Genomic DNA, 26,305 nt, shown 5'->3' on the forward strand with positions numbered 1-26,305 from the left:
ACTTGACGCCATTAAAAGTCTGCTGTGATACTGAGATTCTCTGTCTGTGTGTTCAGATGTGAAAGCAGGAAAACAGATGAAGGAGGTGAAATTTAATCTTAATCCATCAGTTTGTGTATGTAGGAGATATATTACAGGAAAGAAATCCACACATTTCTCTACAAAAATAAATGTTTTATTGTTTAAAAGACGACTGAAGATAACAAACGAACTCGATCTGAGATCATATGAGGAGTTTATGTTCGTTTATATGTTTTTTTTCTGTCGCGGCACCGACGGAGGACGGAGCTCGGAGCTCGGAGCTCGGAGAGGAAGAGCCTCCACCTGCCTGGACGCTGAACATCAAAGAGTCCCGACAACTCGGAGTTAAAGCCAACAGAGTGTGTGAAGCATTTATAGAAACATTAATGACGCCTCGTGGGACACACACACACACACACTGTTTTATTTCTATTTTTCGGAGCCGTTTTGCCTTCAGCTCTTCTTCTCTGCTGCACTACGTGGCCAAAAGTATGTGGACACTTAAAGGGGGGACACATATTCTGCACATTTCCAGCCTCTATATTTATATTCTGGGGCTCTACTGGAATATCTCTCCTTATTTATCTTCTACTGGTCCTTTCTGCAGCTCCTCAGTTCAGCCTCTTTTCTCTGGTTGCAAAGACGCTGACCCTGAACGCATCACAGACAAACACACACGTCTTTGTAAAGGGAGGTTCTGCAGATTTTTACAGCTGTGATGTCGCGTCTGTCGGGCGCAAACAGTTAAAGGAATAAAACCAAATTTAGTTTGAGTCGACTAAACGTTTCTGTCTGCTGGACGGAGGATTATTGTGACATTTTGATTTGACATTTTAACACTGAATAAAAGTAAATTATTTATAATTGCAATAAAGAAATGTATTATTGTTTCATCTAAGTCTGTTTCATAAATGATAAATCAGTTATTTCTTAATTTCTGGAGTCAGTCAGACAGTTTTAATCTCTGTATTTAGAGCTTTAGTCTGATTCATGAGACCTTCAGCAGATATTGAACTCAGACTGACGGGATGAAAAGAAGAAGAAGAAGTTTCTTACTTGTTGAAGAGGACACACCAGCCGCAGTGAGGGTCTCCTGATCCCAGACAGTCTGAACAGCTGCTGTACTGCTCACAGCTCTCCACTGGAAGTCTGCTCACCTGCAAAACACACACACGACATTATTCAATCACTTCATCATTTTATAAACAGATACAGTGACGGAGAGATATGAGATTAAATAAATAAGGAAATGAATTATAAATCTATATTTCTAAACCTTTAATTGATCATTTATTTATTATTATTGAGGTTAATTTTGTTAAATTAACTTGATATTGATTTTTGGTCACAAAACAAGACTTCAGTGAATCTTTCCCACATTGTTATCTGTGCGGTTTGGTGGTTTCCTGCTGACAGCAACAAGCCTGAGGCCTCAGTGTGTGTGTGTGTGTGTGTGTGTGTGTGTGTGTGTGTGTGTGTGTGTGAGGTATGATTTACCCACAAGTCATTGCAGTAAGGAGACAGTAAACACTGTGAGACACAGCAGACGCACTGTCTGACTCCGTCTCATTCAAATGTTCACACATGAATACATACATTGTCTCTCACACACACACACACACACACACACACACACACACACACACACACACACACAGGGAGTCCTGTCTCCTCTCTGACCTCATTATCAGGTTTTTCTTTAAACCCTGACGCTCCTCCTCTCCGTCAGACTCAACACTTGTTCTGTTCTTCATTTAGAAACCAGCTGACGCGGCAGATTTCATTCTAACACTCTTTATTCTGCGCTGATGCTCCGATTAGAAAATGTGCAGAGTCACACGAATCATCTGCTGAGAGAAACCCTTCAGCAGACGTACGGACAGGTGAGAATCAAACCACCGTTTACCTGCTGAGTCTGAGCTGGTTTAATAAAACCTTCTGTTGCATCGATCACTCATTTTAAATGTCAACACAGCAAATAACACTCACATAACCTGAGATTGTTGTTCATGTGTCAGACGATGCTGTGATGCTAAATTAAACATGTTACTAGCAGCAGCAGCTTGTTACTGACTGCTGGTTAACAGGTAGAGTTTATCATCATATTTCTCACTATTTCTGATGTCTGACAACAAAATATGTCAATGAGAACAACTATATGATGAAATCAGCTGATCACAGACACTGAACTTCTCTCTCTAAATACAAACATGAAGAACTAGTGAATAAATGAATGAAATGTGTATTATTGTGTCATGGATACAACTGTACGTCCAGCCTGCATGAATTACAACAAGTCAGGACTTCAGATCTACAGATCATCATTAAATAGTTCAGATATTCTGAATTACAGTCATATATTAACTGAAACAATCTATCTCGCCTTCTTTTCCAGGCTGTTGAGATAAAATTAGCAAACTTAAATACGTCAAAATTAAACATCTCATCTGAACACCAGAATGTTTCAGGGTTTAGTCGAACAATTTCATGAAACAGCAGCTCTCTTAAATCATCCAAATCACAGTTCTCACACCATCTATTTTCCTCCGGGACATTTTTGAATCGACTGATCTCATCGGCCAGAAGAAGAAGCAGCTCTCAACGGTGCAACCAAAGATCTTTAGCTTCTAGATAAACCAGATGTTACGTCTGTTTGATATGTATATATGTTCTTAATTTTGGCTTTAACAGAACATGTTCAAACCTATTTTTCTTCAGATTTCAATAGAAGCTTGTTTTTAATAAAGTTAACATGACAGCACAGGTTATTCCTACAGATATACAGCACATCCACCTCCTCTAACTGGAGAACTACATCATTTACTCCTCGTAAATACTTTATTTGTTCTGTCCTCTGACATTTTGATCAGACGGCTCCACAATCAGATTGTTTCACATTTCTGTTGTATAGTTTTGCTGTAAATGTGTATATGAGACAAATCCAGAAATAAAAAGTAAAGTTCGGCTTCCTGACTCATTTTAAAACAGACGGGAAATTAGTGATGTTTTACATGTGAAACTGATGATACTGATTATAAACAACTGAACATCGTCTTCTTATGTAAAACGTTGCGGTGAAACCAAACCGACACTCTGTGACCCGTCAGTCCATCAGACAGCTGCTTATAAAGTTATGAAGGATGTGGACGCTGATAACCAGCTAATATTCACTATTTGACACATAAATCGGTTTAATTTGTCTGTTACTTGAAGTCTTAACACAATACTGACGAGCTCATATGTACGTAGAGATGTGACTGAAGATATTCCTCCTGATTCAGTAACAATGTCCAATATTCTTTGATACAAACAAAATTAAAAGTTATTATTCCTACATAACATAATCAGCATTTAAAGTAGAAATAGATCATTATTCCCAGATACTGTATAGTAGGGATGTGCAATATTTGTATCTGTATTTGTTGAGGCAGCAAAATGATTTGTATTTGTATTCGAATAAAAGTGAAAAGAGGCTTAAAAATCCTATTAAAGTGTTACAATAAGTGTTCATGAATAAACTACCTTATGAAGGAGGTCTTCACACCGCGTCTCTAACTGGAGTCTCCAGATCATAAACGACTGCGCTGATTACTGAGATAAAACTTTACTCATCACCTCACTGCAGACAGACCTCTACCTATTTTAGTGATGTCCAAATTATGTGTAATAAAAATGTGCGTCATGTAGCAGGTGGATGTGACTCCCCTCGTTGAGACCTGCTGATAGACGTCACAGCGGAGCAGAGGAGAGACACTGAGATAGTGATGTAACCGACCTGCACGCTGGTGTTTGACATGGATTTTTTCCTTCCTGAAAACAAATAGTTTCGTAAAAATCCGACTATTTGTGCTTTGCTGAATAACGTATTTGTATTCGGGCAAACCAGTATTGCCTTAAATCAGACGTAGAAAGAGTGAATGTTCTCTCTCTTTTAGCTCTGCTTTGGTCTCCTCCAACTCCTTTATCAGCAAACAACAACTGAGACTGAACCAGACAGGAAATGTGACGCAGAAACCAAAACGAGGAGCTAAAAAGAGGCTGAAAAGCTGCTCAGAGCTTCAACATGACTCACAGTCACACAATGTATGTATGAGTCCGGCAGGAAGTGACACATCCCAGCTGTTTAATGACATCACACCCAAAATACTGATCAGAATGTCTCCGATTAAAAACGTCTAAATATCTGTGTGTGTGTGTGTGTGTGTGTGTGTGTGTGTGTGTGTGTGTGTGTGTGTGTGTGTGTCATCAGCTGCACAGGAACTAACAGTTGTTGAACTCAGCTCTGCTTCCTCTCAACGGTACAATAAGAGTTTTAACATGGGACACACACACACACACACACACACACACACACACACACATACATATAGAAACACTGAGTGCGTTGTGGCGCCAGCTGAGCAATATTCACATTCACAACTTCCTGTCTGCAGATGTTAAGACAACAGAATTCATACACACACACACACACACACACACACACACACACACACACACACACACACTGCAGTTACAGTATATTACTGCAGTGCCACCTTTTATAGATTTTTATATACATTATTAAAAAATCTGTCAGAACGTCCATTAAAAATTTGCTAATTTAATTCCTTTAAATCTTTCTTTTAAAATAAATCCATGTCAGAACTTCCATTGGAAATCTGCTGATTTAAGTCTTTTAAGTTTTTCTTTTATAAAGCTTTTCTTTATCAAATAATTAAGACAGTGTGTGTGTAAGTGTGTGTGTGTGTGTGTGTGTGTGTGTGTGTGTGTGTGCGTGTGTGCGTGTGTGTGTGTGTGTGTGCGCGTACCTGTCTGTCACTCAGCAGGTAGATATACTGGTGGTCCGGACTGAACACCATGTCTCTCAGGATCGGCTTCCCTTCCACCACCGTCACCGTCTCGTACAGCAAAGCATTCTGGGCCGGCGGAGGGATCCCATCCACACGGATCTGAAACACACACAGAGATAACGAGACGTGAGCTTGATGCTGATACAACACTTTAAAATAAGAGAGAGATGCTAACATGACACGACCGGTTAGCTCGATGCTAAAAGTCCCATTAAACACAACAGGGAATGCTAACACACTGCTAACACTCAGAAACCAGGAAAAAGACAGAAGCGTCGTCTCTGCTTCAAACATTTAACATTTAACCAACACTGACAGCTGTTCAGGATGTTTAGCTCGTTAGTTTCATCTAAGAAAGTCGTTAGCTCACAGATAAAAACACAAACACAATAAGTCAAAGAGACAAATTAGCAACAGGAAGGAAAGTGCCTCTTCTATTTAGACCACATGGATATTTAAACTGTTTAAACACTGATTTCTCCCAGTTGTTTCAACTGTTAAGCTAATATTCAGATTTATTTTCTTCCTTCCTCTTTTCAAATGTATTTTAATATTTCAACTGTTGTTTAAATTGTCTGTTTAAATACTCCAAGCTGCATTTTTTGTATTAAAGATGCTATAAAGATGTTTATTATTATTATTTACATGCATCAGAGAAATCAGGTGACACAGAAAAAAAAGACAATAACTCTCCATGTCACAAAAAGATTAAAATGCAAATTTTTAAAATTTCTGTTAATTAAAAGTAAAAAAAAATCTAAAAACTAAAGAATAAACAACTAATCAAAAACAAATAAACAAAATCAAACCTGAGAGACAGAATTAAACTGGACGTGAACACACAGCTTGAGTCTTATAATTAATACACAACATGAACACGGTGCCTTCAGTCAAACAGCCAAGAAATGATAAAAACTACGAACCGTTAGGAAGCAAAACACAGGAAACATCTGCAGATTCACGACAGAGCGAGTCACAAAGTACTGAAACTAATCTTTGTTCCACCTGATGAACAGAAATCAGAAACCAGGAAGTGTGACGCTGCTCAAAAGACGATTCTGTCAAGAAACACGTCTTAAAAAGCTGAAATCAGAGTTCAGCTTCATGGTGACGTGTGACCTGATGGAATAATGGATTTAAAATGATCAGTTCGTCCTCTGGAGGTCACAAATATACAAAGATTTAATAAAAAAAATCTGCGGAGAACGTTGAGATGTGTCACTCTGACCCAAAAGTGTCGGACCGTTTTTGATTAGCATAAAAACAGACACCGTTTTATAAACATGAGACCGAGTAACAGGATTAACTTTTATCAAGATGATGATGATGATGATGATGATGATGGTGATGGTGATAGTGTTGGTGATGATGGTGATGATGATGATGATGATGTGTAGCTGCGACTGTGTGATCTAAAACGCAGCAGAGGGCTGATGATGAGAAGAAGAAGAGCAGGCTGTTTGAAAATGTGGAGCGACTAAAATAAGATTCCCCAAATCTCCCCAAACCTCCCGCCTCCCTGTGTCTGACCCAGAAAAACACCACAGAGGAAGAGGAGGAGGAAAGGAAGAGGGGGGGTGAGGGGGGGAGGGAGGAAGGAAACAAAGATGAAAGGAGGAGGAAGGAGAGAAGGAGAGGAGATGAGGAAATACGAGAGAGGGAATCACAAAATAATAATACAGGAAAGAAAGAAAGAAGGTAGAACAGAGAAAAGGAGGAAAGAGAGGAGGAGACAGAGAACATCAAGGAAGGAAACAAGGATGAAGAAGAAAGGAGAGAAGGAAGAAAGGAAGGATGCAAGGTGGGAAAAAAGAAAGCAGTTAAGGGAAAGGAAAGGAAGGAAGGAAGGAAGGAAGGAAACAAATGAGGAAGGCAAAATAGAAAGAAAGTAGGAAAAGAAGAGAGGAAGGAGGGAAACAGAGAACATGGAGGACAAATGGGAGGAAGGAAACAAAGGAAAGGACAGAAGAAAAGGAGATGAATACAAGAGAGGAAAGGAGAGAAGGAAAAAGGGAAGCAGTTAGAGGTAAGGAAAGGAAGGAAGGACAGAAATTGAGAAAGAAAGAAAGAAGTGAGAGGGAGAGGGTAGAGGAGAAGAGGAGAGATATGGAGGAAAGAAACACAAGTTGAGAGATGATGAAAAGAGCAGAGAAGAAGGAAAGAAGGAAGGATGGATGACAGATGAAAGAACTTAGAGATTAGGAAAGAAGGAAGGAAGGAAGGAAATAGGGAAAGGAATAAAGGAAAAAGGAGAGAGGAGAGAAGGAGAGGAGACAAGAAAGGAAAGCAGAGAAGGAAGGATGCACAGTAGGAGAGAAGAAAGTTGAGAGGAAGGAAAGAAGGAAGGAAAAAGGAAGGAAGGATGAGAAGAAACAAAGAAAGATGAAGAGAGCCGAGCGAGGGATGAAGGAGGAGTGTGTGTGTGTGTGTGTGTGTGTGTGTAGTTCTCTGAGTTCTTGCAGTGTGTTAATTAGCTGTCTGCTCGTTAAGCAGCCGGGCTTAATTAGAGCTGACGAGCACTCTCTCTCTCTCTCTCTCACACACACACACACACACACACACACACACACACACACACACACACACACACACACACACACACACACACACACACAGTGATGAGGCAGCAGGTCTGACTCACAACACAACCCACAGTTACACAATCCTGTTTCACGGAAAGAGACACACACACACACGCACACACACACACACACACACACACACACACACACACACACGCTCGGCAGCAGAGCGAGGGAGGAGACGTTAAAGTAGGACAATGCAGCAGACAGCAAACGCAACACACACGTTTCTGACAGAAATCTGTGCTGTAAAAATGCATTTAAAGTTGTAATCCGCATCATTTCTAAGTAAGTTTAAACATTTTTTGATGCCACACGAGCTGAATTTTCCATAAACATCAAACCAGTTTATAAAAATGTGTCCAGTTTCATCTTTTAAAGACGTAAAGAAACAAAACTGCCAGATTTATTTGAAACTGGAGTCTTGTGACTGTTGCAGCTTTGAAATCAAACACTTTAGATACAGCTACGCTAACAGTTTCCCTCTGCTCCCAGTCATTGTGCTAAGCTACGCTAAACACCACAAATATCACATCATATCAAAGCGCAATTGTTTCTAATGCTAACCATCCGAGAAAGGTCCTAAATATCAGGCTGTAGGTCCAGATAAGTCCCAGAGGAAACCAGGACTTTATGCACTAACTGTTTTATTTACAGAACAATCCAGATTGAGCTGCAGTTTAATTAAAAATAGTCTTTTTTATGACAAAAAACCTGTTATGAATAAGTTAGTCGTTCTTTATCTAAAGCTACAGACAGTCACTGATGTAAATGTAAAAGTTAAGACTGGTTGACATTTGAAGAATTGTTCAAGCTGAACTTTCCAAAACACCAAACCCTTAAAATATGACAAGTTTAAGCCTAGCTGTTAGCCTCGCTGTTAGCCTAGCTGTTAGCCTAGCTGTTAGCCTAGCTGCATCTAAAGTGGATTTCACAGTGCCGAGATTGGCGATTTTGGTTCGTTCTTACTTGTTGACAAAAATAAACCCCAGAAAATAAAATTTGACACATTTTTACAAAAGAGTTAAGTGTTTTAGCAAATTCAGCTTGAGCAACAACTCTTCATATCTCAGTTGAAATCAAGACTTTTACATTTACGTCCGCAGCGATCAGCAATCTGTAGTTTTTTGGGCTAAAACATCAGGAGCTCAGCTGAGATAACTGTGGGCTTTAAGATAAAGAACAGCTAACATGTTCATAACAGGCCTGGTTTTGTGAGAAAAAATAGAGTTTTTTCCATCAAAGTGTGCAGCTCGTCCATAGTGTGTAAAAAATGTTTACAGATCAGTTTTTTTTCCTACAACATTCAGTCAGTGTCAAACTGAGTGTTAACAAAGAGATTATTGATAACTGAAAGCTGCATTCATGATGCACAATCAGAGGAAACCACAGAAGAAGAGAGGAACAAAAAATACAAACAGAAGTAGAAGAAGAAGGAAAAGAAGAAGAAGAAGAAGAATGGAGTGACAAAGTGAAAGAGGAAGTGACCTCTGACCTATGACTCCCGGCTGGGACTGAAACCGTCAACACCTGCTTTGTTCTGAACCCCACACACACACACACACACACACACACACACACACACACACACACACACACAGCCTGACAATACAACAGACAGCAGACAGATTGTCTGTCTCAGGGTGAAAGGTTAAAGGTCACATGTCAGAGGGAGAAGAGGGGGGTTGTGTGTGTGTGTGTGCTGACAGACACACACTCTCTGTCAGATCAAACCTTTGCATTTCATTAACTGACAGGATCATGTGACCACAACTCTCCACCTGTTTCTTCAGAAGCACTGAGTGAAGTCGTCCAGCTGTGATCAGATCTGAACAAACGTCATCACTTCAGTTTCTGCCAAAAACAAGCTGCTGGTTTTACAGTTAATCTAAAGTTTGTGTTTCCTCGGACAGTGTTTCCCTGTTGAGCTGCGGTCGAAGAATAGTAACAAAAAGAGGGACTTTGGCACTAAAAAGACTGTAACGTTGAAAGATATCTACTTGATTTGACTCATTTGGATGCTGAAGCTTCTTCTAATGGTCGGTATGAACAGCAGGAATTACACAACGAGTCCAAGTCAGAACTTCCATCGGAAAACTGCTGTTTTAACACTCAAACAAACATCTGCATCAGTATTTTTGGAGCAAATTACATGTTTCACATCCAGGATGAGATGAGAAAACCTGAAGCTGGATGCTCACTTCCAAAAAACTCTGCTGTCTGATACAACTTGTCAATGTCTATTGATCTTCTACAACTTAAATATGTTAATTTAATATCGGAAAATCTGTAAATATCTGCATCAAAGTTCTGGGAAAAACAACAGTGCAGAATTTCATGAGAAAAACAAAAGTTTCTTGGAATGTTAGAAATCTCGTCCTCCCTCTTCTGTCTTGATCACTAAACTCTGATCTGAGTTTATTGATCCGTGTGCTGCTACTGCTTTCTTTCTGATCACACATCATGCAGCGGATCGATCGGCTGATCAGTGTGATCAGGTTCCCGTTGAACTGCAGTAACCGAGTCAAAGATCAGACCTGGCAGCCTCTGATCATCCATCGATCGTTTGATTCAATTCATTCTGTCAGTGTCAGGTTAAGGTTTTATTGATCATCTGAGTGTATAAGTTCCCTCCAGAATCAACTGGCTTATTTCTCATACATGTTTTTTTGTGTGCAGAGATTTTTGTTAACATTTTAATTTACAGGTCCTTTCATTTTCATTAATTCACTAATTTCGTGAGTAATTTGCAGACATTTATTTAAATATTTTTTAAATTTGTATTGTATTAAATGTTTTAATACATCAGCCTCTTAACTCTTTAACTGACGCAAAGAAATCAGTTTTCAGTGTGTAGTTTTGTGTGTCAAACTACATTTTAGCACGTTAGGTTGTTTCTTAAAAACTCTATAATGAGCACATTTCCCAAAACCCTTTCAAAGAAATGTGCTGAGAATTAACATAATTGCACCGTTGCTGCTTTTAGGAAATTACATTGAAAAAAACCTTTAACATGCTAATATATCGTTTGACACACAAAACTACACACTGAAAGTATTTTCTGTCAATTAAATTGTCAAGAGTCTAATTTATCAAGATTTTTTCCTAATTAACATCTATGTATGAACCCAAATGTAATGAGTGTGAACTAAACCAACTTAACAATTTCATATAATTAAAATATAAGAAAATTATATAATTTGTACCAAATACCAGCATTCGCTCTGTAAAACATCCTAAAAATTAACTGTTAAATACCTGCAAATTACTCAGAAAATTTCTGGGAAATTAGTATAAAATTGATGAATTAAAATTGTCAAATAAAGCATTATCCAATTTTTCTCTTTTCTAAAACAGTCCAAGTCAAAACTCCCACTGAAAATCTGCTGTGCTAAAGGTGCAGTGTGTAAAATTTAGTGGCATCTAGCAGAACAGACTTGGAAGAAATATAATATTCATAAGTATGTTTTAGTGTATAATCACCTGAAAATAAGAATCATTGTGTTTTTGTTACCTTAGAATGAGCCTTTATATCTATAGAGGGACCGGGTCCTCTTCCATGGAGCCCGCCATGATTCTACAGTAACCCAGAACAGACAAACCAAACACTGGATCTAGAGAGGAACTTCAATGTTTTTTGTGAGTTTCATGACCACTGTAGGTTCTCCTACACGCTTGGAAGGGTGGTGGGAGAGTTACTGCCATTAAATCCAACACACTGGTCCTTTAACTCACAAATCTGTCGTCCACACAGCTTGATGTTTCAGCGTTTGTTAGTTTCAGTTTGTTTAAAAAGTCATTTACAAACTGACGACCTCCAGCAGTTTATACAGTTCAGAAAACCAATCACGCTTTTTCATTTCCACTGTTTATTCTGCTCAGCTGGTCAGCTATTGGTGGAAACCTGATATGACTGCACGCACGCACGCACACACACACGCACACACACACACACAGCCCTGCAGCCAGCTGCCTGAAATTCCACTGTAATGCAATACCTCAGAGTATTACTGTGTGTGTGTTTGTGCATATGTATGTGTGTGTGTGTGTGTGTGTGTGTGTGTGTGTGTGTGTGTGCCTACAATAACTATTAAATGTGTGGTCCAGTCCAACAGTGAGTGAGAGAGAGAGGAGTAAAGCTGCAAGTTTATCTGAGATAAACCAACTCTATTACAGATAATACTGACAGTGTGTGTGTGTGTGTACGTGTATGTGTGCATGTGTGTGTGTGCGCGCGTTCAAAATGGCTATTATCAGCCTTAAAACTGCACAAACAGCCATACCAGCTATATGACTAATGACTGTGGTAACTGATCTGATTCGTTTTTCTTGCACACACACACACACAAACACACACGCAGCTGCTAAGCACTATTATTATTCTGTTAACTGCAGCTCCACTAACTGTCACTGAGTATTAAGAGACTGAAACACACATAATGACACACACACTCTCTCCTATTCAAAACACCCTACATGGCCAGAAGTATGTGGACAGAGCTGCATATGTGACAGTGGAACATGTGATTGTGGTGCAGCTACATTAATGTAACAGCAGATGTTGGCACCCGGCTGCAGGGATTTAACCTTTACACATTTTTTTTCTTTGTTTATCAAAAAAGGAACACACACAAAACATTATTCAGAACTTACTTTATAAAGCATCTTTTTTTAAACTCTTGTGTTTTGTATGTTTTTTTTCTTCTTTGTTTATTAAAACACCTAAAACCAAATGCAGAACTTTCACTGGAAATCTGCTGATTTAACAGTCTTTCTTCTACATGACTCCAATGTTCTTTGCCTTCTTTGTTCATCAAAAAAACCTAATGCAGAACATCCACAAATTATGTTTTTTAAAACTCTTCTGTTTCTTATATACATGTTTCTGCTTTGTTTACTAAAAAGAAAAATAGTAGTTTTACTGTGTCCAGTGTTAAAAAAAAAAACCTAATGCAGAAGCTTTCATTGGAAATCTGCTGATTTAACAGTCATGAGTCTTTCTTCATGACACTTACTTTCTGTCTCCTTTGTTTATGAAAGAGCTGGATTTGAGTCTAAACAACGTGCATGATTCAGATGTGAAGCTGCTGAAAAAATGATCCAGTAATCAGAGGAAAGTCTAAAAAGATTAAACAAATTTATATTTAAATTTATATATTTATATTTTGTGACCCCACAGATGTAGCTCACAACCTCGTGGGGGTCTGAACCACAGGTTAGAAACCGCTGGTCTAAAATATCATCCCTGTAGTGGCCAAAAGTATGTGGACTGTGGATTTTTTTGATTTAGTAACTTGTGGCCGCTTCAGAGTCTAAAATATTTTGCTGCTTTCGAGTGAAATATTTTATTTCCACAGTCAAACTGAAGATCTTGAACTGAGGGTTTTTCTGAAGGAAGTGTTGCTCAGTCAGACACATTAATGTCTGTTAAGTCATTCAGCTCTCATTCAATCTGTCTGTCTCCCTCTTTCATTCACAAACACATTACAGCAGCCTGAAACTTTACACCAGCCTGCACTTTCACTGCAACACACACACACACACACACACACACACACACACACAGGCCTGTCTGTTAGCATGCTACGCTCAGGTTTCCTTCCAGCTGCTGCTGCTTCTCTCCTGCAGCTCCTCTCTGACTGTGTTCTCACTAATGTGAACAAATTTGAAAATGATGTTTTGCTTAAGTTTCTCTTTGATCCTGAAGCGTCTCGATAAAAGAGTTCTTCATTCTGCTGCATGAAAGCCATGAAGTCTTTCAGCTGTATGATGGATCCAAAAAACCTCCCCAGATAATATCTCAGGAAGGAAATTTGAACCTGGACAAATTTCTTTTATTTATACACAATTTATATGCGGTTGGAATGTGGTTAAGACTGGAAATGATCTTACTGAACTAAATGTGTGCATCTCATTATGTCTTCTGTACAGACCTTGTTTTCTTTATTTGTGAAAAATTCAAATTCAGAACTTCCACTGGAAATTTGCTTCTTTAATTCTCTCAGGTCTTTGCTCTGTTGGAACTTATTTTCTCTATCAAAAAAAAAGAAAGAAAAAAAAGAAAGAAAACAACAACACTCATCCTGAGCTTCAACTGGAAACACTGTTATATATCTTTCTTTATTAATAAAAAAACAAATGCCAAACCTAATTTGGACATCTAAAGATGTAACATTCACAAGTCTTTCTGTTTGTCTTCTTTGTTTTTGGAAAAGAAAGAAAGAAAATGACACCAAGTCAGATCTTCCACTTAAAATCTGCAGCTTTAATTCTCACACATCTGTTCTGTTTGTAGCTTATTTTCTATATCACAAAAATCCAGAAACTTAACTGGAAAGACAACTTTTTAAAAACACTCATGTAACTCTTTTAAGGCTTGTTTTATTTTTTATTGAAAAATTAAATGCAGAGTTTTCATTGGAAATCTGCTGATTTAACCGTCATAAGTCTTCCGTACTGAGCATTTTCTCTTTTCTAACAAATTCAAAGTCAGAACTTCATTAGAAATCTGCTAAAAAGTCACAACATCCTCATTATTCCTCAGAATAACAAGATTGCTGGAAAACACTTTCATCTTTCCTTAATCGTGTGTGAGATCAGTGAAAGACAGAAAACAACAAACATGAGGTTCATGAGTGCCACCAACAGGTCAGCAGTGTGTTTGGATGGACGGGACAGATCACACAATCCAGCTGTTATCATCCACTTATCTTTGTACCTCTGTTGTCATGACAACAATGTCAATATCACATATGAATGAAAGTGGTGAATATTAAACATAAACTGGGAAAAAAAATCAGTATGTTGCCTCCTTTTTCTGACAAAGAAGAGTGTGTGTGTGTGTGTGTGTGTGTGTGTGTGTGTGAGATGGAGGGCAATCCTATCCATTTAGCTCCTTCAGACAGACACTAAACATTGTTCAGTCAGCCATCAGACCCTGAGGGAGGAAGAGGAGGAGGAGGAAGGGCAGTGAAGGGTGAAATGGGGGGTGGTGGGGGGGTGCCGTTAAGCTTATTAGTTCCTTCCCATCCCCCAACACACACACACACACACACACACACACCAGACAATAGTGAGACCACCTACTGATGGTTTTAACCCTTCAGGCACACACACATTAATGAAAAGTGACAGAAGAGATGGACGAGGTGAAAGCTGCAGGACACACACACACACATACACACACACACACACACACACACAGTCTGTCTGTCTTACTATTAATTTATTGATCATATTACACAAATCTACACTAAAAGTGTTTTTTTACACCTTGGCTTTTACAGTTGCGTCTATCCTTCCAAGTTGTTGACATTTTAATAATTCCTGCTGTCTGCTGCAGTGCATAAATACGTCCTGGTTGACCTTTGACCCTCCGTGCTGTCTGTGCAACCTCACACAGTGATGCTGTCTGTGCGATCACACCTGACAGCTCAGGTACTTTCACAGTCTCGTCTTTTCCAAATCAGTGGTTCGGAGTCTTGTAAGTGTGTCAGAGCTGTTCGGACATGTTGAGACATCAAGCGTCTCCTCACGTCTTTGTGCTCAGTCTGTTCAGAGGACATTTAAATCTCTGTTCACAAGAAGGTATTTCTGTGAGATTTGGTCTAATTTTATATAAAAAAGGAAACATGATGTGATGTAAATATTTCTACTGTTATCACAGCAGGAATGTCCTGATTTGACTCCCACAAGCCTTCGTTCTGTATGGAATAAATTTCCTTTTAGGAAAATCAATCCAAGTCAGAACTTCAGCTGGAAATGTGCTAATTTAACTCTCCTAAGTCTTTCTTCTCTTTTCTCTTTTCATTTAAAAGGATCAAAGTCAGAACTTCTATGTGAAATCTGCTGATTTAACACTCATAAATCTTTCTTCTGAACTGAGGTTATTTTCTTTCTTTATCAAAGAATCCAAGTCAGAACTTCCAACTGGAAATCTGCTGAATGGAAAACGACAGATTTAAAAAAACACTGGAGAATATTTGGCACGTAAAGTTGACTGATGAATAATTTGAGCTCTAAAAATGTTCAGAACTGAGAGGACACATGAGATACTACAAGACCCTGCTGATCAAAAAGGCTCCTTCCTTTAAGCTTGAATTATTATCAGTATGGTAACAATTGCGTACAATATATAGATAATAGTATTAGATATACCCATGTAATCTGTTACCCCCCCCAATCCCCCTCCCCTCCACAGGACTGAGTGGTAGAACGAGATAAAGAGATAAAGAGAGAGAGAGAGAGAGAGAGAGAGAGAGAGAGAGAGAGAGAGGGTGAAATGTGAAGAGTCTTCAGCAGTCTCTTTGGGGAGCTGACAGATTTGCTCGTTCTTCCATCATCTCCTTGGCAACCGAATAATAATTAATCCACCTCTGTGTGTGTGCGTGTGTGTGTGTGTGTGTATCATGTTTTCTGCAATAAGTGTATGTGTGTGATTTTTTTTCTTCTTCTTCTTTTTTTTTTGTGTAGCCTGTGGTGATGCAACGATATCTATCCTTCAATATGTAGGGCAGCTGTTAGCAAAAGATGATGCAAAAGAAGAAGAAGAAAAAGAGGGAGGAGGAGGAGGAGGAGGATCAAGGAAACGAGAGAAAAACAAGATGAAAAAATTCAAAAACCTGCGCCTGATTATAACAACAAAAAAAAGAAAATTTAAACATGTTTCTGTTCAAACCGTAAAATAATCACAGCGATGACCGCCTCTCACCACAGGGACTATATTTATACATATGTGTATTTATATATCATGAATCAGACTGTTACTGCAGGGACTGTGGACGTCTGGAATAACTCCACTCAGCCTCTGATGTCCAATAAACCTCCATAAATCTACTCAGAGATGTGAGAAATAAAAAGAGGCAGCAGAATTTGTCTGAGAATCATCACATTTTTTCAGTTTTCTCCAGTAATCCAGCGATAGTCGTCTGTTCATGTGACGCTGCCAACAGGAGAGCTGCTAACTGCTAATTCAGCAGGACTTTTAATGCCACTAATTTGTGAAAAACGGCCAAAAAAAATTGCAGCCCACTAAGAGATGAAAACCTCCACTCTCTAAAATAATACGCTGTGATACACAGACAGACAGACAGACAGTATTTAATGTGATGTTTAGTTTACGGTGACAGTAACATTCCTGTGTGTTCTGCTCTCTGTCATTGAATCTTTAAACACTCTGCAGCTCCGTCTGTCTGTAACTTTCATGGAAACACTTGTTGTGGTTTTTTGAAGTAGTAAAAAGGAACCATAACATCATCTTCTGTGTGTGTTAAACTTCATTACATTTTCTCTCTTGGGAACGAACGTCTCGCAGTCTGAAAACCTCTGGTTTAGAGGGAATCATCATTAATCATCAGTACAGAGTCAAAGTCAAACAGAAACTTCCCGATTCTGCTCCAGAAGTAAAAGAAACTCATTAAAATCTCATTAACATGTGTAACTACACCTATAAGTAAAAATCCAGCCGTCTCAGCAGTAAGTCATGTGACTCGCTTCATATGTTTAGATAAGATAAAATATTTAACAGCCTTATATATATATATATATATCCTTATTTCTTTAACGAACATCGTTTCCCATGAACGCCACATCTGGACAGAGGAGACGAGTCCATGAGCGAGCGGCGGCGAGTTCAGACATGTCTGTAACAACATCAGGACAGAGAGGAGTGAACGCCGTGCAAGTCTTTACACAGAGCAGATCACAGCTACACACGGCAACAATGACTTCAGTAATCAAGTTACAGTGACGCAAGTACCCGCACAGCCACGCTCACCGGGAGCCGAAGTTTCATCTGTTCTCACAAAGTCATCCAACTTTAGGTTTCACCTTCTGACAGCAGCTGTATCAGAAGGAGATTGTTTAAAGAAATATTTAAGATGAGGATTCAGAATGAGGAAACACGATGCACATCATATGACGTCATTAAGTACAGATTCATACCACATCTTGTTCTTTGTATGTGTTGACAATAAAGTTTTTAAATCTTGGACAATATTGTGATAGTACAGTATCACTGCCTGCTGCAGCTGATACTAACTGCTGCTGGAGCTCATCCGACTGAATGCTTTCAATTCCAATACTGTCCACACACACACACACACACACACACACACACACACACACACACACACACACACACACACACAGCGAGCTGCCAGCTAGCTTGTTACTCTCCACCTGCTGCTGTGTATCTGCCCATAGATCCATCACTGTGTCACTGTGTGTGTGTGTGTGTGTGTGTGTGTGTGTGTGTGTGTGTGTGTGTGTGTGTGTGTGTGTGTGTGTGTGTGTGTGGTCCGACCCAGCTGAGTCTCTGTATTTGCTCAGCACTAATCGTCTGCTTGTTCACATGGACACAGTGTTTACAGCCGGACTCTGTGTGTGTGTGTGTGTGTGTGTGTGTGTGTGTGTGTGTGTGTGTGTGTGTGTGTGTGTGTTTTATCTCTGTCCACTTCACTTTAGGGCTGCAATTAATATTGAAAACAGTGAAAAATGGTGAAACCTACGATGATTTTGTTTTGTCCACGACTCAAAGATATTCAGTTTAGTGTCGTAGAAACTAAAGAAACCAGAAAATATTCACATTTGAGAAGCTGGAATCAGAGAATTTGCACGTTTTATCTTAAATATTGACTAAAAACGATCGATCGATCGCAGCTTTAGTTACTTTGCTTCATCAGAAAGTGAAAAATGGTCAAAAATCCAGCAGCTGGTTATATAAAGCATATAAATTGGTGCTGAAATTAACGATTAGTTTCATTATTAACTCATCTGATCTTCTCAAAAATGTCACATCATCCTAAAATGAAACATTAACATATTCAAAAGTGTTCAATTCACATTAGAAAAGCTGGAACCAGTGAAAAAAAGAGTGAAACGATTAATCAGTGATCAAAATAGTTGCCGACTAATCGATTTGTTGTTTCTGCTCCGTCTTAAATTTTGTCATATTAATTGAATTAATCTAAATGTAGTTGTGTTTATGGGGTCGATTGATCCTCCTGATATTAAAAGACGGTTTTTGATCGTCTCATGTTCACAGGATCTATTTTCTTTTAGCAGATTCATCGAAAAACAAGAACAAACGTTTCTTCTGACCGGACGAACGTAACGCAGCGTAAAAGCAGCCGGAGAGATCTTAACAGTGAGAAACGCTAATGAACTTCTCTACACTGCTTCTAATTACACACAGAGAGAGAGAGAGAGAGAGAGAGAGTATATTAATAACTGTAATTAGCTGCTGTTGAATCATTTCTTTCTTTTCAATTATTGTTCTTTTAATTGATGATCAGTTCTTTGATTTGTCAGCAGATACTCGTTAACACATCCAGGTGAGAGAGAGAGAGAGAGAGAGAGAGAGAGAGGCTGCAGGAAGTTAATTAATTTCTGTAGGAAATAATTGTCACTCATTTCAGTGTGTGATGAAACACGAGGCAATCGCACACACACACACACACACACACACACACACACACACACACACACACACACACAGCCCTGCAGCCAGCTGTGTGAAATTCCACTGTAATGCTGAGTATTTTTGTGTGTGTGTGTGTGTGTGTGTGTGTGTGTGTGTGTGTGTGTGTGTGTGTGTGTGTGTGTGTGTACAATAACTATTAAATGTGTGGTCCTGTCCAACAGTGCGTCGAGGTGTTTCAGTGGAAAACAAACTGACGCTGGAGGAAATACTAATTACAGGACAGACTGTTAACGAACTGACTCATCTCACCCCCCCAACACGCACACACGCACACACACACGCGCACACACACACACACACACACACACACACACACACACACACACACACACACGCACACACACTGGCTGATAATCCATGTTAAAGAGGACATATTGTGCTTTTTGTCATTTTCTGTTATTTATATCCTGTTCTGATGTCGGATGCATCCGTCCTGTAAACTTTGTTGCTAAAGTGGTTGCTAAGGTGGTTGCTAAGGTGTTTCCATGTGTTGTCCACTCCTATATGTCAGAGTTGACATTTGGAGTAAAGAAAGAGAAAAAGCAGTGAAATCCTGCTACTATAGTTTGTTTACGTAGCTTTCCGAAGGAGGAAGCTTCCTGAAAGCTGACCAATCAGAACAGAGCAGGCTCATCGGGGGGGCGGGCCTTAAAGATATTATAAACGTATTTACAACATATATTTATAAGAGACTAATCAAAGAGAGATTTACAAACGAATAAAACGTACAGTAAATAAAATGATAGTAAAAGTTGAACTGGGCTGTAACAACCTGATGTCACGCTGCGTCGGCCAATCACATGCACCCAGAGTTGTGAAATCCTGCCTGTGAGGGTTTTGGCCTAATATATATATATATCTATATATATATAGATATATATACCAGAGTTGTGAAGCATATAGTAATGGTTTTTGGTAAAAGTTATTTTAAAAAGATGAGTTTTGAGAAACTGATGAAGAGAGTCTGTTTACTGGGAACACTGGACCTTATCATGACCATCACACACACACACACACACACACACACACACAGAGCGAGGCTGTGTGTGTGTGTGTGTGTGTGTGTGGGGAACTCCTGGGAACAGGAAACACTTCTCAATGGGCCACAATGACACACAAACAAAGAGCTGTCTGACACACACACACACACACACACACACACACACACACACACACACACACACACACACACACACACACGCACTTCACCCAAACAGAAAAATAGGAAAGTTGCTCTACATTCTGCTGATCCTCTTGGACTGGGACCAGTTTACTGAACAGCAGCGTCCCTCTGACTCTGACTGGTTCCATGTTTACACACACACACACACACACACACACACACACACACACACACACACACACACACACACACACACACATTAAAGGACAGCTACTTTGTTTTTTTAACAACTTCCCACTACTCTCTCCTCTCATTTTCTTTCTTTGTTTCCTCTCCTCTTCTCCTAGTTTCATTTCCTTTCCTTACTTCCTTCTCTTGTCTTCTTTCCTTTCCTCTTGTTTCCTCTCTTGTTTCCTCTCCTCTATTGTCTCCTCACAGTGTTTTCAGTGACATTTACTGACTGACACCTCGGCCTCATTTCAAACAATATTTGGTTTGCTGCTGAAACCACTGAGAAGACAAAAGAGGCTCCTCTCATGTCTCCTCCCTCGTCTCCTCTCATGTCTCCTCTCTCCTCTCATGTCTCCTCTCATGTCTCCTCCCTCGTCTCCTCTCATGTCTCCTCTCATGTCTCCTCTCTCCTCTCCTCTCTCGTCTCGTCTCTCCTCTCATGTTTCCTCTCTCGCCTCCTCTCTCGTCTCCTCTCTCCTCTCTCATCTCCTCTTGTCTCCTCTCATGTTTCCTCTCTCCTCTCCTCTCATGTCTCCTCTCTCCTCTCCTTTTTCCTCTCCTGTCTCCTCTCCTCACTCCTCTCCTCTCTCGTCTCCTCTCTCGTCTCCTCTCTCGTCTCCTCTCCTGTCTCCTGTCTCCTCTCCTGTCTCCTCTCCTCACTCCTCTCCTCTCTCGTCTCCTCTCTCGTCTCCTCTCTCGTCTCCTCTCCTGTCTCGTCTCCTCTCTCGTCTCTCGTCTCCTGTCTCGTCTCCTCTCTGTGTTTCATACATATAACACTGACTAACAGAGTCTGTTTCATTTCATACAGTATTTTGCTTCGCTGCTGAAACCACAGAGAAGAAAAACAGCCTCCTCTCTCTCCTCCTCGTCTCCTCCTCTCTCTGTATTTTCTGTTAATGTGACCCAGTTTCAGGTGCTCGGTGGATTAAGCTCCGCTGCCTCAAACACTTTCTCCAGATTTTTCTCCCCCAGTTCCTCCTTCATCTCATGTCTCCTTCTCTCCTTCCTTCTTATCTTTCCCTTTTTCTTCTGATCCTCCTCCTCCTCAATCTCTTTTTTTTTCCCACTCTCCTAAAACATCTCCTCTCTCCCTCATCGTTTCTTTTTTCTCTTGCCTTTTCATTTTCTCTCTCCTCCTCTCTATCTTAAATTTCTCCTCTTTCAAAATCACCTCCTCCTTCCATTATTCTCTCTTCTCATCCTTTTCCTCCTCTTATCTTGATCCTCCTACTCCTATCCTCCCTGCCTCTATCTTTCTCCTTCCTCCCCCCCTCCTGTTTCTCCTCTCAGACTCTCCTGCTACTCCTCCTCTCCTCGGATCCCCAGCTGAGCAGATGATGCTGATAAATATGACGATCACATTTACTGATTATAGCTGTTATTCGTCTTCGTGACTCAAAGACCTGAATAAAAACCTACAGCGGTTTACTGCTGCTGATTACACCACCAGTCCTGCTTCTAAAAAACCTGCACAGCTACTAATTTTTACTGGTCTCAAGGTTCTGCAAAATAGTAGTTGACTGGTATGAAGCTAATAACACAGCAGTGAGCTGTAATCAGAGTCCTGCTGCTGTAATATATGAAGGACACAGGAAGAGCTCTCCTCCTCTTCTTCTTCTTCTTCTGTCCTTCGTCTGACCACTTCACCTGTGAGCCAAAGCCGACCTCCTTAAAGCCTTAAAGGGGAACTTCAGTGATTTTCCACCTCAGCGTGTTTCCAGATGTGTAAAGAGTAAAGTCTTTATGTGTCTCCAGAGGGACTGAGTGTGTGTGTGTGTGTGTGTGTGTGTGTGTGTGTGTGTGTGTGTGTGTGTAGATACACCTACCAACACCTCTAAAGTCCAGTTCAAACCAAAGATTCATGACAAGATGAAACCATGTGAACTCAGCTTGTCGAGGCGCCAGTCGCTGGTTTTAGAGCGTAAAGGTACGTCACCTGTTTCAACAGCCAATCAGCTTGTAGGGAAGAAAAAGCCTGAAAAGTCGTCAGTTAGAACAGAAGTACAGCGATTTCTATGCAGATGATACACCGTTTTGTCTCGTCGCATCAGTGTAAACTGGAAAGTTTCAACTCGTCTCGTCGTGAATCTTTGGTCTGATGTGGATTTAAGACTCACTGATAAACAGGATCTGTCTCATCAGCTGTCCGTCCTGAGTCCGACAGCGTTGTAGGAGCTGAATCTATCGGACTCTATTAACTACAAACTGCTAACTGAGGTTTTGGTTTTTGGGGGTAAATATCTGAGACGCTTCGTGTTTCTCACAGACAACGTTAGTGATTCTCAGTCTGGATCAACATAAACTCTCCTGCTTGAATCATCAGAACAAAAGATGAACAACTTTGTTGGAAAATATCTGGTTCTTTGATAAAAACTATAAGCTACCTTAAGGTAGAAGTTAACTACGACTCCCAGAGTGCATTTCACCAAGAAACGTGCATCAACTTTGAGATTCTGGTTTAATTTTGGATAAATTCAGAAACTATAGTGCTGTGTTTTGTCTACAAATGAAACAACAAGCGTTTTTTAAAATTTAACACCTCTAAACGGCTTCTTCTCCATAGCAACAGCAGCCGAGGCTCATGGGTATTGTAGTTTAAGCAAGCTGCCAAAATGACAGACAAAACCTGAGAAACAAAGTTGATATCAATGAAACTGTTAAACATATATGACGGTCACATGATCCAGGAGAGTCCTGAGTTTCTGTGTTCAGCAACAGATCGATCGATAAAGAGATCAATAACAGAAACATTTAAAGTGGGAATACAGAATAAAGAAAAACACTTTTTTATGCTCTGAAATGTGACAACAATCTCTTTCACCTGTGCAAACCTGCTTCCCAGCAAGAATCCGCTGTTAAGATAAACTTGCTCATTAGCTAATGTTGCTAATGGCGCTAATGGTGCTAACACTTCCTGACGTTATTTCTCAAAATGAGCTGATCACTTTTAACAACATGCAGCAGCTGTTTTCTTACAAACACTTAAACAAAGCAAATTATTTATTTTTTTGCTGCTTTACACGTTTTTATTCACACATTAAAATGATGGAAGTTACGGCGCTGCGTCCTGATGAACCGACAAGGATTTCTGAAGATAAGAAAGAAAAAATATCCATGAAATAAAAACCTTTGATGAAGACAGTGAGATGTGGTTGAAAGGCCTCAAGATAAAGGAAAATTATTTTCTGTAATAATTCTTAAATAATCCCGTTACGGAAAATCACCCATCGATTTCTCCTTCCAATTAAGAAACTGATTGATTGACAGCTGGCTTCACTAGCTGTGACATCACACACACACACACACACACACACACACACACACACAGAAATACAGTAAGTGGGGGGATGGAGAGATACTGTACAGTGGGAGTATATGTGCTGTTTTTCGGGAGTCTAACCATGTTCAGATTTAGACTGGGTGTGGCAGCTGCTGACTGGCTCACCACACACACACACACACACACACACACACACACACACACACACACACACACACACACACACACAGCTGTACAGAATAACTTGTAGACGAACCATGAAAAAGAGAGAGAGAGAGAGAGGGAGGAAGGATAAACTCGCTCGCTTTCCATTCAGACCACACACTGTTTTACTGCCCTCTGTGTGTGTGTGTGTGTGTGTGTGTGTGTGTGTGACGTCAGGACTGAAACGTGTCCTCTGGGACAAACTTTATGGATTTCGCACTAAAAAGACGTTCAATAAGGACACACAGAGAGACAGAGAGAGAGAGAGTGATAAGGGTGAGGAGGACAGACAGGAAGAGAGAGACAAAAGAAAAAAAAGAGACACACAGATGAAGTCATTTCCCAAGGTGAGCTCTGACGAAGCACAGACACACACACACACACACACACACACACACACACACACACACACACGGCTGTGATAAACTGAGTGTGTGTGGATGGATATAGTTAGTATTTATCGGCGACTCCTGACCGAGAAAGAAGAGCCATTTATCAGCTGGCAAGGACACACACACACACACACACACACACACACACACACACACACACACACACACACACACACACACCTGAGCTTATGTGTTGAATATTAACTTAGAAATACACAGAAAAACACAAACCAGGATCTATTTCTCATTTAGTTAATCTTCTTACTGAAATAAAACAATAAACATCGGTGGAAAGTACACATACAAGTTCACTTATGAGCCTAATTATACTTAATGCTTCCATTTTCTGCTCCTCGCTTCTCTTCTGCTTCACCACAAACATCTGTAGTCACTTTACAGATAAAGATCTTACATGCAAAACACACTGAGTGACCCCCCCTCCCCCTCCGCCCCCCCTTTTATGATATACTGTTAAAACGGTCTCAAACTGTGAGGCTCATCTCTCTCTTTGACTCGTAACTCAGTCAAACCTGAACGCACCGACGTGATACACATATTTTTTACATCCAGTGTGACTCACGCTTCATGACGATATCATCATCTCTGACATGCATCAGGAATAACGCTCCATATATCAAACAGACGCTCCCTATAACTGCTGAACTAGTGTACATCCACCTTACGCTGCAAACAGGAGCTACTAACAGATCATTCAGCAGACTTTTTAATGGCACCATGTTGCCAAAATGTAAACAAATATCAGCTAAAAAGTTGTAGCCGCCACCGCTAACTCACTTAATCCACAAGCAACACTATACTTCCTGTTTACATCCCTCAAAAAAGCATTAGATAGCTTGAAGTATCAGGTCAGATTAAACATGTTTGGTTGATAGTTGAGGTTTGTTTGCAGCCTGAGAAGACGAATTCAGGGAAATAAATCCCACCAAACATCTTCTATTTGTAAGTTAGTGTTATTCCACCTCAATCTAACTGCTTCTGAGTATTTTATGTGATAAATAAGGTGATCTGTCAAATATTTAAAGGATCATTCTGCTGATTTTCTATATTTTCTCATGTTTGTATCCAAACCAACAATGAACTGATCTACTAACAAGTATTGTGTGTGTATCAAAGCCTGATATATCTGATTCCTCCGTTGTTGTCCAGAAACTATTAAATTAGTGAGTCACAGCGCTGCACTGGGTGACATGTTCCTTCATCATGAAGAGTTTGGTCACGTTAGTTTGTTTAGAAACGGCTCCAAAGACTAATAAGAGCGATAAGATTGTAACTCTCCGGAGTGCACAGTGGCGTCTGCCGTATGAGGAACTTCACTCCTGAGAGTTACAATCTTATCGCTGGTTTTTACTCTTCGGAGCCGTTTCTCTCAGCGAATAACACGACAATAAAAACATAAAAACCAACAGACATTATGATGTTTTTTGGCTGAAATATTTTGAGTGGGATGAAAGTCCAGGGTTTCACAAATCATGTGAGGATCCGTCAAATTTGGTTCCTCAGGGAATTGACGGACACACCAACTATAAACGGCCTACACACACACACACACACACACACACACACACACACACACACACGGGCCCCAGGTGTTTAGAGGTGCCTCCTAAACACCTGCATTTATTACTGTGGCAGCTAAACTGTACAGAAAGAGCGAGAGAGAAAGAGTTACGAGTCACTGCATTAAATAATTACAGGAAACACACACACACACACACAAACACACACATACAGTGTAGAAAAACGCCTGGCAAACTGCCACACACACACACACACACACACACACACACACACACACAGAGGTCAAACAGTTAGGTAAACAGAGTAAATCATTACTGTGCTCTCTGGCAGGTTCAGACCCGTTAGCAGCAGGACACACCAACACTAACACTAACAGTCGGGCTTCATACATGCACACATCAGACAAAAGGTTCCCGCGGCGAGCGTCAAAGGCCTCCAGAAATCATCTTTTTACAGCAACATTTTGTACATTTCACCATCAAAAACAAACGTCTTCTGTGCTATGAAAAAATATGAAATGTAACTGGAAGAAAAAAAGCGAGGACCTTTTTTACAGTTTTTTTTATGATTGGTTACTTGAAGGTTTCAGTTGTGAGTCCAC

At 40.0% G+C, this 26,305-nt stretch overlaps 1 protein-coding gene across 3 annotated transcripts in view; it reads right to left on the reverse strand.

The window, feature by feature from the left end:
• Nucleotides 1-26,305, reverse strand: part of plxna3 (plexin A3) — a 144,127-nt gene that overhangs the window by 58,876 nt on the left and 58,946 nt on the right. For all 3 annotated transcript variants that reach the window (XR_010928774.1, XM_067593451.1, XM_067593452.1), the window contains exons 7-8: nucleotides 4,830-4,970; nucleotides 1,078-1,178 (exon numbers count right to left, since the gene is read on the reverse strand). Coding sequence is in view for 2 of the 3 variants with exons in the window: in XM_067593451.1 (XP_067449552.1) it covers nucleotides 1,078-1,178; nucleotides 4,830-4,970 (242 nt within the window). In the remaining variant the exon portion in view is untranslated. The remainder of the gene's footprint in view (nucleotides 1-1,077; nucleotides 1,179-4,829; nucleotides 4,971-26,305) is intronic.

Source organism: Thunnus thynnus, chromosome 6, assembly GCF_963924715.1.
Source record: "Thunnus thynnus chromosome 6, fThuThy2.1, whole genome shotgun sequence".
In the NCBI taxonomy this organism is placed as follows: Eukaryota; Metazoa; Chordata; class Actinopteri; order Scombriformes; family Scombridae; genus Thunnus; species Thunnus thynnus.